Raw genomic sequence first — 16,805 nt, 5'->3', positions numbered from 1 at the left:
AACAGCCACTACTCTATCTACAGCCACCACGATCTACGGGAGGGAGCCTGGTGGGTTCAGAGAGCAGAGTTTATATAAAAGAGCAAACAACTCTGTGCTAAACCAGGTGTCCCAACTGGAGAGCAAGCACATGGAGAGAAGGGAGAAGTACAAGATGGGATTTGGAGGCTGGGTTTAAACAGATCTGAGGGTGGCTTGCTCACTCACTGGCTGACAGTGTGCCCTGGGTGCTGGGCCTCACGCCATGTGTGAGACACAACTACAGACCACACAGACGAGGTTCAGGGCAGGGGGTGGGGGAAAACACCCCAGGGCCTGGCCAAACTCAAAGGTAGGGTGTGTGTTGGACTGACCCTAGGGGCCTGAGCTATGTATTTTGTATTCACTCTTAAGTGGCCACAAGTCTTGTTAGCAGCAGTCTGGTGTTCACACTTATAACTGCAAGATGGAGTAGGGAAGGGACTGTTTGCCTTTTAACACACAGTATCTTCATCCACAGGCAAAAGACGTGTTTACCTATAATATGCCTGAGTGTGCAGGGCTTGGTAGGAAAGAAGCAAAGAGGCACCAGAAAAAATATGGGGATGAGGAGAAGAAATGAACACATTCAAGTGGGAAAGACTCAAGAGAGCTGGACGGCAGAAGCAGCCTGGCTTCCATCGAGAGGACTGCTGGGACGCTTTCAAAAGCTTCGGAATGATGGACCTGAGCTGTACAGACGTCCTTCACCGACTGCTCTGTCAAGCTCCTTGGGGGTTAACCAACCAAATGCAAACGTAAAATTCCAAGGCGATGTGAAAAACACGTCACCTTTGAAGGTCGAATGTCTTCGGGACGGATAGCGTTTGCTAGGCTTCCTTTCAAAGGTGCTGGTTCTCCGTAACCTGGCATCGTGTGTGGCTTGATATTCTGTCCGCCCACTGGAAAATAAATATTTTATTGCATGGTAGCAATATTAGAATATCAGTGTATTATACATATATATATGGAAGTGAACTTTTATTTTCAAGAGCTCCAATATAAATTTCAGTTTATCTTGAACTTGTCTGGTAAAGACTCATCAGCCTTTCCATTTGAAATAAAAGCATTTCTGCCACATCCGGGTTATAGGGGCAGATATTTCCACCAAAGGACTAACTCTCTGAGTTAGGTACCAGCCACCTGGCTGCACAAGGCAAACAGAGTACCTGGAACATGTGACTAAGAGAACACTGATTAGCACATAAAATAAGGTTTCATTAAACACACTACAGCAACTCTTAACTCCTCATTGACCACTTAACTAAACCTTGGCTTTCTCTGCAAAGCCAAGGACAATATTACTTATTTCACCAAGGCTTTCTGGAATTCAACACACTGGGTTTGTTTCAGCGCCCAGCTGCAGCTTCCAGGAGGCGTGCTGTTTCGTCTGACCTGCCCACCATGGCTCCATTCCACGTGCTCCATTTATGATTTCTCGGATGGAAGGAGGCACCTGCCACTGGCTCCAGGCTCTAAGTGCCTCCAAGGGGCACCCTAATCTCCAAACTCCCCTTCCTTCTTGGGCTTCTCCTCCCAAAGCAGACGGGAGACTGGTCTGGGCCAAATGTCAAGGGGAGTCTCTTCCCAGGAGGGAAAAGCCTGCTTGGCTCCCACCCCACCCACCCCACAGTCCTCCCTCCCCACTCCAACCACAGTAGACACGGGCTCACCTCGCAGCGCCTCTGCTAACCTCTGCAGTGGGACATTTCCCATCCTCCAAAGAATGCTGGGATTCGAGTCTCTCTCTCAAGAGGGTCCTGGTCTAATTTTTCCCTCCCTTGGAGCATTTAGAATTACATTCAAACATAATAATTTTTTAAACAGAAAGGCACAACCATTTCCTTACACAGTAGATTAATTTGAAATGGGCCAATCTCTTGGCGTTTTAAGCAGAGTTCAGGGCCATGCCATTTTGTGGGTAGAGGTTATGAAACCATGGGAAGTGCCAGTTCTTGCAACAACGATTCTCAGACTAATGGATGTGCCTCAAAAACCAACCCTGGGAACACACTGAAAACGCACACTTCCAAGTATTACACATATACACACACTTGTGTGCCCATAGATTCTGATTGCAAAAGAAGGAAACCACGGGGAAACACAAGGCTAAAAACCTTCCAGCAGGAAGCACATGAGCTCTCAGATGAGGTCATCAATCCTTATGTTTAACAAACACCCTGGGAGTTTTCAAGCATTTTGAAAGACAGTCTTAGAATCATCAGCAAAAAGGTATCAGAATCAGGTCTCCACTTCTTCAGGGTCTTTGCAGATTCAAACAATTACTGAGCCCACCCTAGGTCACCTAAGCATGTTGACATTCTCTTCGCATTCTTAATTGTCACCAAATTCCTTAACATTGACACTTGAAAGGCAACATAATAGTGGTTAGAAATATAAGAGCCAGACTGGCTGAGCTTGAATATCAGCTCCATCATTTACTGGCAGGTGATGTAACCCCTTATCTGTAAATGTGGATAATCAGGCACCCAGTTTTTAAGGCTGCTACGAGGATGAAGAGTCAGTATGTGGGAAACTCTAGGGCAGCACTGCCCACTGGAACTTTCTGCAATGACACAAACATCCTATGCCTGCACTGACCAATACAGGAGCACCATGCTTGTGTGAAAAGTGGCCAGCGAGACTGAGGAAGTGCCTTTTGAAATGTATTTAATTCTAATTAATTTAAATTTAAATAGCCACAGGTGGCTAGTAGCAATCATATTAGACAGCACAGCCCTAGCTAAATGCTAGCAATCGTGAATTTTGCTATGATTAGCCCCATTTTTTCAATGAAGGTACAGAAAACTAAAAGAACTTAAATGATATGCCTGAAGGTCAGACCTCAAGAGAGAAGCAGGGATGGGATGCAAAACCTATCTCTGGGTGCAAATCCATTGCTCCTTTCACAAAAAAAACACCATGGTTGTCGTTCTTCAAAACATGATTTATGTTGTAAAATGGTTCCCTTCCCAGGTATTGACACCAAAGAACCAAAAGCAAGAACTCAGATTCTTGCACACCGATGTCCACAGCAGCATTATTCACAATCACCAAGAAGTGGAAACAGCCCAGGTGTCCATCGACAGATGAATGGATAAACAAATTGTGGCAAATTCATAAAATGGAATAAGATTCAGCTGTAAAAAGTAATGAAGTCCTGACACATGCTACAAACTGGGTGAACCCTGAAAGCTTTATGCTGAGCGAAATAAGCCAGGCACAAAACAACAAACATTACATGATTCCACTTATATGAAATATCCAGAAAAACAAATTCATAGAGACAGAAAATAGATTAGAGGTGAGCAGGGGATGAGGGGAAGGGGAGTGGGAGTCATTGCTTGATGGAGAGAGGATTTCTGTTTAGGGACTTGGAAAAGTCTTGGTAAGGGATGGTGGTGATGGTGGTACAACATGGCAAATGTAATTAACACCACTGTATTGTATCCTTGAAAGTGGTTCACAGGAGAAATGTTAGGTTGTATATATATTACCATAATAAAAATTTTTAAAATTTAAATAGTTAAAACAAGAAATTATACATGTATGTATATAAATTGTATACACACACACATATATGCTACCACAATTAAAAACACGACTCCCTGAGAGGTCACTATGGTGGACATTCTTACGTACGATGTAGATAACACATTTTAGGTTTTAACGTATTGGAATAGCTAGAAGTAAATACCTGAAACTACCAAACTCCAACCCAGTAGCCTTGACTCTTGAAGACGATTGTATAACAATGTAGCTTACAAGGGGTGACAGTGTGATTGTGAAAACCTTGTGGAACACACTCCCTTTATCAAGTGTATGGATGGATGAGTAGAAAAATGGGGACAAAAAGTAAATGAAAAACAGGGTGGGGGGATAATTTGGGTGTTCTTTTTTATTTTATTTTTTATTCTTATTCTGATTCTTTCTGGTATAAGGAAAATGTTTAAAAATAGATTGGGGTGATGAATGCACAACTATATGATGGTACCGTAGACAGTAGATTGTACACCATGGACGATTGTATGGTTATGTGACTATATCTCAATAAAACTGAATTAAAACAAAACGAAACAAAACAAAAAACCATGACTCCCTACCTGAATCGGAAGCGAGATCCCAGCCTGATGAAGTCTGATCTGTTAGACTTGCTGTTCCCTGGCGCCCGCAGTCTAAAGAACGCGTGATGCTCAACCGCGCACTTCCAGAGGTGCTTGCAGGTCCTGGCACTGTCTAACCGGAAGACAAACGTGTGCTCTTGCTCGCGTCCCTTAAAGAGGAAGCACATGGCTCTTGTTTGGGTGCCTGCAGCACCACCGAAGGCCCCACGGCGAGGAGGGAAAATGGGAGCAAACCCTACCTGGTCATCATCCTCGACCACCATGAGCGTCAATTTGCTCTTTTTAAAATCCATCTTGGTGATTTTAGGCCTGGACAGAGAGAAAATATTTTAAAAGTAGAACCTGCAGTTAAACAACAGCAATTCCTTTCTACATTTTAATCTCAAGATTTGCTACAAAAAGTCACTCATTCATTTAAGTGTGATTATCCAGAAGATTCTTTGCAATTGTCATACACCCACAAATAGGAATAGCACGATGCATTTTTAAAATAAATTTGGGTGTGATAAATACCCCTCAATAATCATCCATCACATATAATTTCACCAAAAAATAGAAAAAGACATTTTTAATATTAGACAAAACTAAATTACCAAAAGAATAAGCCTATTTTGTTAGCTCCTTCAAAGATTAATATGCCTGTCGGGGTCAGTCCAAGAGAATATTCACAGCCATCTCTTCCCTACAAACAAACGAAGTGACAATCGGTAGAGGGTTCTAACAGGGCATCACAGAGCAGAATGCAAAACCACATTACTTTGTTTGCACATTTCTCAGTAAAAGCAAAACCAAGAGACTCGGACACACGCAGCTCTTACCCTGACAATGTGCATGTCCACCCCATACATTTCCAGCCACTTCGCCTTATTCAGATAGGAGAGTTCCGCCTGGGCAGGGCTCTTTCCCCTTAGAAAAACCAACAGAAATATGTGTGAACTGCAACTGGTACATGCAAAGAATCCTGACGGGTCCAGCCATACAATGGGATATTATGCAGCCATTAAAGGAATGAGGGATGGCAATTTATATTAACACAAAAAGATCTCCAAGAACATAGTGTTGACTTATTAGAAAGATCAAAGAACAGTGTTTGCGATACAACCCTTTAACAAAACTATGTTTTTTTGTATGTAGACACTGGTAGGTAAATGCAAAGGAAAAAGGATGGCAGGAAACCCAATAGACTGCTAACAATGGCTTCCTGCAAGGAAGGGAGTGAGTGTGTGTTTGTGTGAGTGTGCGTGAGGGTGGGATAGTGAGAGATGACTATATGCTCACTCTTCTATATCGTTTCAATTTCACATAGTGAGAATGCGTGAATGTCACTTTTCCATTGCAAAGCAGTCATCGGAGTTTCCCAGCATGACTGAGTGACAAACAGGAAGCCAGGAGAAGTTCCTGAGTCCAGGAATGGCTTGGTTTGGGTGGTACTTTGGGAAGTTGAGACCACAAGGAGGAAAGGCTGAAGCCTGGGGAGCCAGCGAATGAGAGGTTGTGCTGGCTGTCCTGGTGTAAGGCTGTCTGACAAGGTGGGGGCTGCAAGGGGAAATGACAGGGAGGGATGAGAGACTGGACTGAGGTGTGGTGACCCTACTTCCCGAAATACAACTCTGTACACACAGTCTCAAATATGAATGCCCCTACAAGGACTGCCAGGGTGTTTTTCTAAAGGGTCTGCCTCGTTCAGGCCATGGGGGGACCAGAGACAAGTGAGTGGGGTACATGTCAAGGCAGGGTGGTATCCCTGGCAGCAGCCAGCAAATCAGGACCAGCAAATCAGCAAATGCATTCAGGGAGGAAAAGAGAGTACAGTTTGTTTCTTGTTGTACAACTCTCTCAAAATACAGGTGACAGGTGGGCCTTTAGAAAAACAGGATTGAAGCACAGGAGAGAATTTATGAGCCAGGGTGGCAATTTTACAGTCATCGATAGAGTAACTGTACTGGTGAATAAGAACCTGACAAACACTTACATATTAATACATATATACTACATACATCTCAGAAGTCTAGACTGCAGCATCAGGGTACCTGAACTCTTTCCACCTCTGGAAGATATCAAATTCCATTGCTTCTGTCTGATTTGGAATGAACCGAAACTCAGACACAAGCTCGGGTGTGTGTTCCGGAAGCTCGCACTCCCCAAGCTCCGCTGTAAGTTTCATAAAAGGGAGGAAAACAGGAGACATTTAATGCTTTCGGTTATCGCGATGACCAGGTCCAAAGGCAGTGGTGTGATTATAAAGCACAGAGACCCCCCAAAGTATAACTAGTTTCTTTCAGGAAGGTTTAACTCCTGCCCGGTACCCCACGTGTAAACTCTGAATTCCCAAGAATCATTCTGATGTCCTCTCCACTGGGCGACAGACCATCATCTTGGTTATTACTATCTTTTTCTAGACTGCTTCTCCTCTCTGGGGAGTGCTGGTTATATTTTCCCCATGAAGTGGTAGAGCCCTGCATTTGCAATAAAAGGCAATTGCAGGGAATGAAGTCCTGCCCAGAAACATCCATTTAACAAGGCTCTCGTGAAAGGGACGTCACAGCAGCACTTGAGGGTCTGCAGTGCTGCAGAGAAGCAATCAAGAATTCCGTGCATGCAGGTTCCATCAAGGGAGGGGAGGGGAGGGGAGGAGAGGGCTGCAGGAAAAACTGCGGCCACTCAGGCAGAACCTGGGTTGTGCAGAAGGGAGGAGCGGCCGCCAGCAGGGACGGCACAGAGCCTGGACCAAGCTGCACGGGCTGTGCTCTTGCTGAGCCCCCCGAGAACGGAGGGCCTGAGGACACCAGTGGCCCCATTTCTCCAGGACACGAATGAGAAAATCCACTCTCCCTGCCCCCCTCCCCACAGCTCAGGAAGCAGATCCCAGAATGAAAAGGAATCCCCCAGAGGTCCTCCAATACATCATAGTTCAAAGTGTGGTCCACAGACCAACAACACTCATATTGGGGAGCTTGCTCAAAATGCAGATGCTCAGGTCTGGGCCCAGGCATACCGCATCAAAACCTGCCTTTTCAAAGAAGTCCAGGTAACCGGTGCTCAGTTATGGTTGGAGAAGCACTTTCCTAAAACAGTGGTTGTCAAGCTTGAACAGGCATCAGAATCACCTGGAGGGCGGGTCAAAATCCACACATGGCTGGGCCCTGCCCCCAGAGATCCCGATTCCCTGACTGGAGCGAGGCCTGAGAATGTGCATTTCTAACAAGTTCCCAGGCCATGCTGATGTGGCTGACCTGGGGAACACACTTTGAGAACCACTGCTTAACACACCACATCCCACCCAGTGACAGGCCAGCAAATCCCTGAACGCCTCCAGTGATGGCAACTCACTCCATACCCGGCAGCCCTTTCACCCTGGATCATCCCACGTGGGCTGCACCGAGGTTCACCCAGCCTGTGCATCGTCGTGGACTCCCCTCAACACCTGCGTCTAACCACCAAGCCCTTCTCCTGTCACCTCCAGGGCTGCAGCTGGTTTGGTTTTTAGCTGCCCTGCCCTGGTCAGGCCCTGGGGTCTTCTTACCTCTTTTCCAGCAACACCTCCTCCCTGCCTGCCCGGTTTTGGTCCCGCTCCCATCCCTTCTCCCCATCCCAGCCAGGGAGGCCTGTCTGAAGCGCACACCGGACCCGGCCCGCCTCCTCCGTTAGAGCCTCTGAAGGTGTCAGAAGCATGGAGTTCATGCTTGTTACTGGGGTCCAGGTCACCCAGCTCCACGGCTTCTTGCATGTCACCCTCCACTGCCACTAATTGGCTGGTCTGTCTTGCACTTTTCTTTCTGCTTTGTGCCTTGGCTCCTTTATTCTGCATCGACTCTTCCTGCCCCGGGATTCCTCTCCCAGGCCTCCCGCACGTCCCCAGTCCTAAAGAAACCAAGGTATACCCCCCATGTGCCTGCCTTCCTCAAAGGACCTGAAGCTAGCAGAGGAGAGAGCATTTTGTAGTCTTTTATATCCCAAAGTATACCACTGTGCCTGGTACACAGTGGGCACATTTGTTGAAATGAAAAGCAATAACATTAAAATGTTAATTACTGTCCAAGAATAAAATATACCTTGTAGACAGAGGGCAGCTAATTCCACAGCAGTTTCATATGGGCATTTCAATCTTGAAAAAAAGGAAAGATTACTTCTAAATAGGTACTTAAATAGACTCATAAATATGCAAACTTTCTTTGAAATAGTTTTCCAAAAGGTCATGACATTTAGATAGCGGTTGTTATTCTTTGGAGTTTATGTTTTTGCTGTCTGTGTAGAAGAAAGTAAACAATCTGATTTAACACTACACATTTCCCAAAGTCATCTCTCGTCACATGACAAAATAACCCAGTCTAGGTATAGTTTCTATCAACCATGTTAACAATTTTACTGAACTGGGCACGAATGGGGGAAGTTTGGAAATAGAATGGAAACCTTCCCTTAGCCTCATATTTTTTTAAACTTATTTTTAATTTATTTTATCTTGATACAGTATGTGCATCTTTTCAAGGTGCCTCAAAATCTTTCCTGAAATAAGGTCATACTGCTAAAAATAAATACAGAGACTCCATATCTAATACTTCCAGGACAGCTGGACACACTCAAGCACTCTAATAATATAATTGAGACATAGAAATAGAGGTATCTTATTGCAAATCCAGTGATCTCTTTCATACTTAACATTACAAATTTAGCCAGAAAAATAATAATGACATCCATTGGTATAGTACTTCATAGTTTTCAAAGCCTTTTCATATACATTATCCAATTTGGTCATGGCATTGGGTTTGGAAACCCCTAGGAGATGGCATGTTACCAGTGCTCCCCCATTTTACAGGTGAGGAAGTGAGTATTAAGGTATCTTGCCCCAGGTAGTCGAGGCAGCAGGAGGCAGTGCTGGAACTAGAACACCATTCTGCTCTGAAGTCTAGGAAATCAGGCTGAAGTGTGTGTAAACTGCAAAGTACTGTACAAATGCATGGTTTTGCCATTAATATTTTTCCAAACTGAAGACAATTCTACAGTCAAGAGGCCTTTAGTGTAAGGAGCACGTATGGGGCGGGGGGAGAGAAATACACATACACAATACACACACCAATCGAGGATCTGTATTGCATGGCGGAATAAGGCAAATGTATACACTGTACAATCTACTTGTTTTAGAGTGTACATTCCAGTTAGATTTATTCCACTGAGACTGTATATTCCATTTGAGAGTTTGCAAATTCTGAAATTACATTTTAAATGTCCTTCAGATCATATTCAAAATTAGATTGAAAATGTATTATTGTCTGTGTATCAGATATGGCCTTTTAGACTTAATGTGCCCTTAGTTTTTCATATAGTAGAAAATACTCAACACATATGCTGAAAAAATGACACAATTGTAAAAGCTATGACCAAAGAAATCCCTTATCTTAAAATGAATTAATCTTGCATGCAAAATCAAACATTTTGGTGCTAGTGCTTCTTGTGCTTAATAATCATTAAATTGTCTAGCCAGAGGCCTAGCATTTGAAAACCATTTTTAAGGGGTGGAAAGGGAATGAGACCAGAACATAACCTTGTCACAATACTCGAATGCAGATGGTGATGAATGACTTTTTGACTGTCCAAATCCTTGTAAGTGTATACATACAAATAATACATCTTGCTTGCAAATATGACAAAAGCCATTATGAATGGGACAGTGATGTGATCAGGGAGAGAATTTTTCCCAAATACACATCACTTAAGATATTAATGCTCTTGGAAATGCTTCAAGCCATATAGTAATCATTTAAACAAGGATGATGATGACAGCGATACAAGTATTAGACTCACTTTACAAAGCCTGGTGCACTTTTTTTGAATTTTGAAAAGGGAACAAGGGTAAAAGAGTTAAATCAGTGAATTATTTCGAAATATACTATGATCTATCCTGGGTTAAGAGTCAGAACAAAAACATACTTACTTTCCTGAAAGAATGTCATGCCTGAGTTGTAAAACAAACAGGTACCTGACAAACATAGGCAAAAATCAGCAGAGTTGTTAACTCTTTCCCAGTTGCTCCCAATCGCCACCTTCCCAGCACCCTCGCATCCCCTCACCCCCACCCCTACCTCCCAGCCTGGAATTCTGCATTGTAAAAAGAGAGCCAAGTCAAATGAGAACTTTGGTGGGAAGCATGTGTCTCCAGGAAGGTGAGTGCATGCACAAAATTCACAAGATACTTGTAGGGTAGAACACAGAACAACATACAGTCCAGTGATGGCTTCCGCAAACCTCAGTGCCCAAGAAGATATCAAACAGGGTGCACAGGCACGCAACGTGTCAATTAAAAGGGCAGGGTGGAAACAGTGGTTTGGCCTTTGGCCACGTCTGCCAGCAGATTCCAGGAAGGTTGCAGCTGATTGCATCAAAAAGTTTATAGCTGACTGTAGTTAGCAACTGCTTCAGGCTTTTTTCCTGATACAGTTTAACTGAAGAGTCAAACAGACACGTGTGCACACGTACACAAATACAAAACAGAAACAAGAAAAATCCTGGATGGGACTGCAACTGGTTTCAGGGGTAACGAAAGATGGGGTAGCAAATAATACAAGCAGGGTTCATTCAGGTTAAAAAAAAAAAAAGTCTTGGCTTAGATAAGTGAGGTTTTATGCGTTTTTTGTTTTTTTGACCAGGAGGATGTGGGCATAGAACCACCTGTAATGCTTTGTAAAAAACAAAGCTGCCCACACTCCTCCACTCCATACCTATAGAATCGGAATCTTACACACAAGAGTGGACCCTAGGAATCTACATTGTCTAAAAACTTTCCAGGAATTTCTGATTCACATAACCCCAGTTAAGAACCACTGGGTTTGGTGATGGCTACATGTTGTGTGTTTTATAAAGGGCTCTGAAGAGGAGTGCTACAATAATTTAATTTGAACTTTGAAAACAAGGCAGACAACCACTCTCTCTGAGGGATCCAGAAATAAAAGGGGGCTGATGGTTCTAGCACATTCCAGAATGTTCTTGCTTCCTAATGGGTGCTGAACTATCACTATGGGTAACTAACACTTAACTTCTGAAATCCAGGGTACCATCTTGCTTATTCACATCAAGGAGGACATGGTGCTTATATGGCCAGAACTTCTAATTCCTGTAAGGTAACCTAATCACAGCAGCCAGCAGGCCTTTCCAGTGGGGGAGCGGTGACCATCAGCTCATCTTTAAAGCACTATTTGGGCATTTATTCCCAAGCTATTGGCCTCCCCCATGGGCTACCCAGCAGCTTACATGTCCCCTCTACTGTCCATCACACAAACAATCACAAGAAGGCACTGGGGACATAAAAGCAAGAAAAAGCTGGGTAGAGAATTTCATTGATGGAAAGGTAGTAGAAGGAAGCTCCATACTTAAAATGTTTGAGTCTCTTTTGCTTGTTTCTGAAGTCCCAGAGACAGACACAGGCAGGTAGAACATAGAAGAAATTCAGTGGGGCTGAAAGATAACACAGAGCTATTCTAAAACATGTAGTGAGTGCCAACTTTTTAAAGGGAGTGTTCCTTCTATCAAGGAATCAAGGGACTATTTTTACAGTCCCTTAAAAGAAATAAGATAATTTTGGACAGAAAACTGCTGCTGTAATATCTGCCTTCTCTTCTCTGTTGCTGCGACAAACAGGAAGTGTCATAGAACAACTAACCAATTTATCCAAAGACCAAGAACATAGAAGTGTGACAAGAAAATAAATCTTCTAATTTGTATTCACTAAGAAAAAAGGTCAAATTAGGCAACGCGGTGGATTTGCAAGCGAATACAGAGATAAGTCCAGGCAAAGGGGTAACTCTTGCCTATAAAGACAACAGATGGGGGGGAAGACAAAGCATAAATTACAAGGAAGGGAAGCGCCACTGGTGGGGACTTGTTCTGTATCACGTCCTCCTACCTTGTAAACTCTTCACGAAGATTGTTCGGTTCTGAAGAATAGTATTTAACTCGAAAGTGCAAGGCATAAGCAGGTCCAACTACACATTTGGAGATGGAAGGTTGAAGATTTTTTTTCCCCCAATTTTGAAGTTCACAGAAATGGATAAAAGGAAAAACATGTTAAATCTACAGCATATTCACCACTACAACGGGAAGGTACAACAGGGCACACAAAGCTAGTATGCTCTTTTCAGTCCTAGTCTGCAGCGCCAAAAGGGACTTTTGTGTTAACTATGATGTTTTAGCTAGAAGCCTCATTCTGGGGGGGAAAAAAACAAAAAACAAACACTTTAGATTAATTACTAAGAGCTAATATTTTCCTTTCATCTCTATTGCCAAGATACTCCAAATTGATAACTACTTTTTACAAAAATATTAAGTGGCCTAAAGGAAAGTGACCCATAAACAGAAGGGGCAACACTGTGCTCCGAAATCTAAAAGTAAAGTCAAAATACCTCCAAGTGCTTTTAGGAGTATAAGGGTTTTAAATTACCTAAGCACAAACAACATTAAAGAAATGTGGCTACTGCCTCTACAGAATGAGACAGTTGGACCCAATTGCCAAGCGCTCTCCTGCTCTACCACTCTGCGTCTACTTTGCAACTCATTGGAAAGTGAATTTAATAAGTGTGAAATTGCATTCCTGAATCGTATAGTCATCGGTTCTCATTGGCAGGGATATCTGATTTCCAATGAGAACACAGTCGGTTTTTTAATATCTACTAAAAACTTGTATTCAAATTTTAAACTCTTAACATTTGGCCAGCCTGAGGAAATTAAAAATCATCCACTTAAAACTGAATCTGTTTTAAAATGCTTCCAAGTTCTAATGAAAACATAACACCTCAAAACATTGGCAATGGAGGTTACTCTGAGATTAAAGTAATAAAGGAGGAGGCTTAATTCAGTTTACTTACTTTTCATCTGCTTTTTTATGGGTTTGGAATGATCCAGCCAGTGCTGAAAGAAAGAAAATGTGTCATTAGTAATATTTCATCAGCCAGATCATGCAGCACTCATCGTTATCCCACCTCTACAGACTGGTAATTCTGTAAAAAAAGACAAAAAAAAAAAAAAAAAAGCAGGGATTGGACCATGATATGAGTTATCAGGTTGAGGTATCTGCGGATATCTTGGGGTGGTATAAAAAATTCTCTGCTTATGCACATAAATGCATGGCTCCTTGACTCCTTTGCCTGGAAAATGACCCACGTGGCAGATGGAAAAACGGCAGTTCAGGAAACCAGGGATTTGGCTGAGATAATTTTTGCTCTGATAAGCGAGGGCATTTCAACTTCCTCTAGTTTTCACCAGAAGAACCACTTCGGTCCTCATCCATCCAAGGAAAATTACAAAGTCACTTCCGACATCTAAAAGATTTTCTGCCATGTCAACGTCATTGAAGCTACAATCCTGAGGAGCCCAGCAACTTAACTTCGGTGGAAAACTGCCCCGAGGAACCTAATACCGTGAGCTCCTCCGGGCAGACCTAAGCCCCTAGAGGGCAGAGCCCATGCACTTAAATCATTCCTGTTTCCTGTGCTGGGTACAGAGCCCAGCACCCAGCAGGCCCTTAACATATTCTTGAGAAATAAATAAATTTGAATTATTCTTTAAAAATGAGGCATGAGTATGCATAGAAATAGGAATGCTTATACATTGCTAGTGGCACTGTAAAATGGTGCAACCACTGTGGAAATCAGTTTGGCAGTTCCTCAGCGAATTGAAAATGGAATTACCAGATGACCCAGCAATCCCACTCCTAGGTATGTACCCAAAACAATCGAAAGCAGGGACCCAAACAGATACTTGCACACCAATGTTCGTGGCAGCATTAGTCACAACAGCCAAAAGATGGAAGCAACCCAAGTGTCCATCAACTCATGAATGGATAAACAAAATGTGATATAACCAGACAAATGGAATAATACTGGGCCATAAAAAGGAATGAAGTTCTGCTGCATGCTAAAACATCATGCTGAGTGAAATAATCCAGGCACCAAAAGACATATATTGTATCATCTCGCTTATATGAAATTGGTAAAAGCAACAAACTTCATAGAGGCAGATGGTAGCTTGTAGGTTTCCAGGGGTGGGGGAAGGGGGGAGGGGAGGGAGTTACTGCTAGAGGAGTGCAGTTTCTCTTTGAGATGATTGGGGTAATGGATATTGGTGACGGTAGCATATTACTGATGTAATTAATACTGAATTATGCACTTGAAAGTGGTTGAAGTGGAAAAATCTGAGTTGTATACATGTTACCTATAATACAAAGTTACAAGGAAAAAAAATGAAGCAAATAGGGACTTTCCCCATCACTTTTGGCAAACTGAATACACGTTGGAACACAACCATTAGAATAACAGCCAGAGTGGGTTTCTCACCAGCTGTTCAAATTCAGAGAGGGTGCTGCTGACTGTCAATACACTTCCAGCAGCGATCTAAACTCGGCATGTGCTAATAATAAAAAAGGGGCGTGGCTAAATTAGTAGCGGTGCCCTACTCCTCACCAAGGAGCCAATTAGGACTGCGTGGGAGTCGGGGGATAGGGAGACACAAAGGCAAACAACAGATGAATTACAATACAATATGCCCTGAGCATTGCTATGGGAGAAGATGGGCTTTTGTCAGCTGCCTTCCCCAGCCAGACAACTGAATAATAAAAGAAACAGATCGCTGCAGCAGGATGCATATCTCAAAGGCGGTAATGTCTCAAATGTACGGGATGCTTTATCTCATTGCTAATAGCTCTGAATGGGAAATGACCTAAATATCTATCTACAAAGACAGATTTTTTTTTAAAAAGTGGCTCATCCATATAATGAAATGCTATTCAGCCTTTAAAACTAATGGAGGCCTGTATTTATTGATGTGGCAAGAGGGCCACGGCACACAATGTTAAATGAAAAAAAAAAAAAAAAAATCAGGAAGGGAACCATTTATACAAAATTGTTCTTTCCTATCTTGATATGTCCAAAAGGAATTTTAGTGGTTATTTTTGGATGGTGAGGCTAGAAATGCCATTTACTTTTTTTATTTTTTTTTTAAACTTTTCAGCCTTATGCTTTATTTTAATGAGAACATTATTTTCATGGGAGAAGAGCTGGCTGTTCCATATTCACTGTTTGCCTGTCAGGCAGTTTTTAATTCTCAGTTTGCCTCATTGGAATTAGATGTCACCACTGCCCTCAACCTTAGCCTCTGGGAAGAGGACAGACAGACCCAGACTTGATGTCAGTGTAAAATTTATTTTCTTGCCAAAGAAAGCTACGGCTTACCTGCTCTTCTGACTTTCAAATGAATTCATCCTTTTTTTTTTTTTAATAATTCAATTTTATTGAGATATATTCACCTACCATGCAGTCCTACAAAGCATACAATGAATTGTTTACAGTACCATCATACAGTTGTGCATCCCTCACAAAAATAAATTTTTGAGCCTTTTCATTACACACACACAAAAGTAATAAGAATAAAAATTAAAGTGAAAAAGAATAATTAAAGTAAAAAAGGACACTCAGTGCTTTTTTTTTTTGCCCCCATTTTTCTACTAATCCACCCATACACTGGACAAAGGGGAATGTGATCCACATGGCTTTCCCAGTCACACTGTCACCCCTCATAAGCTACATTGTTATACAATCGTCTTCAAGATGCAAGGGTCCTGGGTTGCAATTTGATAGTTTCAGGTATTTACTGCTAGCTATTCCAAGTCATTAGAACCTAAAAAGGGTTATTTATATTGTGCATAAGAGTGCCCACCAGAGTGACCTCTCAACTCCTTTTGGAATCTCTCTGTCACTGAAACTTATTTCATTTCACATTCCCCTTTTGGTCAAGAAAATGTTCTCCATTCCACGATGCCGGGTCTAGATTCCTCCCCAGGAGTCATATTCCATGTTGCCAGGGGGATTTACATCCCATCAGATTCCACGTAGGGGGGAGGGCAGTGATGTCACCTGCCAAGTTGGCTTAGCTAGAGAGAGAGGGCCACATCTGAGCAACAAAAAGGCATTCAGGAGGAGACACTTAGGCACAGTTATAAGCAGGCCTAGCTTCTCCTTTGCAGCAACAGTCTTCCCAAGGGCAAGTCCCGTGATTGAGGGCTCAGCCCATCAAATGACCAGTCCCCAATGTCTGTGACACATCAGCAACCACTGAGGTGGGGGAGCCCAACACCCTTGCATTCTCCCCCAGCAATGTTCACATTAGTGGTAGCATATAATATCATATGAATTCATCCTTACCATGCAGAGAAGGTTCTCCCTGCACCCAGTCTTATCGTCTAACTTGCCTAGAGGCTCATAGCATAGAGGAGCTTGCCCCATTTCTTTATTTCTCAAATCTCCTTAACATATTTTGAATAGAACATGTTTAAGTCCACCTTTCCTTCCCTCTACTGTGGCCCTCTAATCTTGACTCAAGTCTAACCTGTGTTGTTCCTTAGCTGCAGTTAATCCTGGCTGCTATTAGAGTCACTTGAGGAACTGTAAAAAGTTAACACTCAGCTCCCATGCACAACCAATCTATTAAACAGAATCTCAGAGCATCAGTGTTTTCTACACACCCCCAGTAGGCCCATCAAGTATTTTGTTCTGAACTTTTCCCGCATCCTCTCCTACCCAGAAATAAACCCTGATGATCCTGGGGGTCTCAGAACATCCATACCATCTTCTGAAACTTGCTGTTTGAGCTCTGTAAAGTCTCCAGCAATTTCCAGGTTTACTG

At 42.8% G+C, this 16,805-nt stretch overlaps 1 protein-coding gene across 5 annotated transcripts in view; it reads right to left on the bottom strand.

Annotated features, from left to right (window-relative positions):
- EPB41L4B (erythrocyte membrane protein band 4.1 like 4B) overlaps positions 1 to 16,805 on the bottom strand; it is a 149,672-nt gene that overhangs the window by 83,685 nt on the left and 49,182 nt on the right. For all 5 annotated transcript variants that reach the window (XM_037797899.1, XM_037797901.1, XM_037797900.1 and 2 more), the window contains exons 3-12: positions 12,995 to 13,037; positions 12,037 to 12,115; positions 10,072 to 10,116; positions 8,195 to 8,247; positions 6,173 to 6,293; positions 4,961 to 5,048; positions 4,736 to 4,824; positions 4,382 to 4,451; positions 4,122 to 4,291; positions 811 to 920 (exon numbers count right to left, since the gene is read on the bottom strand). In XM_037797899.1, the coding sequence (XP_037653827.1) occupies positions 811 to 920; positions 4,122 to 4,291; positions 4,382 to 4,451; positions 4,736 to 4,824; positions 4,961 to 5,048; positions 6,173 to 6,293; positions 8,195 to 8,247; positions 10,072 to 10,116; positions 12,037 to 12,115; positions 12,995 to 13,037 (868 nt within the window). The remainder of the gene's footprint in view (positions 1 to 810; positions 921 to 4,121; positions 4,292 to 4,381; positions 4,452 to 4,735; positions 4,825 to 4,960; positions 5,049 to 6,172; positions 6,294 to 8,194; positions 8,248 to 10,071; positions 10,117 to 12,036; positions 12,116 to 12,994; positions 13,038 to 16,805) is intronic.

This window comes from Choloepus didactylus, chromosome 10 (genome assembly GCF_015220235.1).
Source record: "Choloepus didactylus isolate mChoDid1 chromosome 10, mChoDid1.pri, whole genome shotgun sequence".
In the NCBI taxonomy this organism is placed as follows: Eukaryota; Metazoa; Chordata; class Mammalia; order Pilosa; family Megalonychidae; genus Choloepus; species Choloepus didactylus.
Note: the sequence above shows the minus strand (reverse complement) of the source record. Positions and strands in the feature narration are given on the sequence as shown.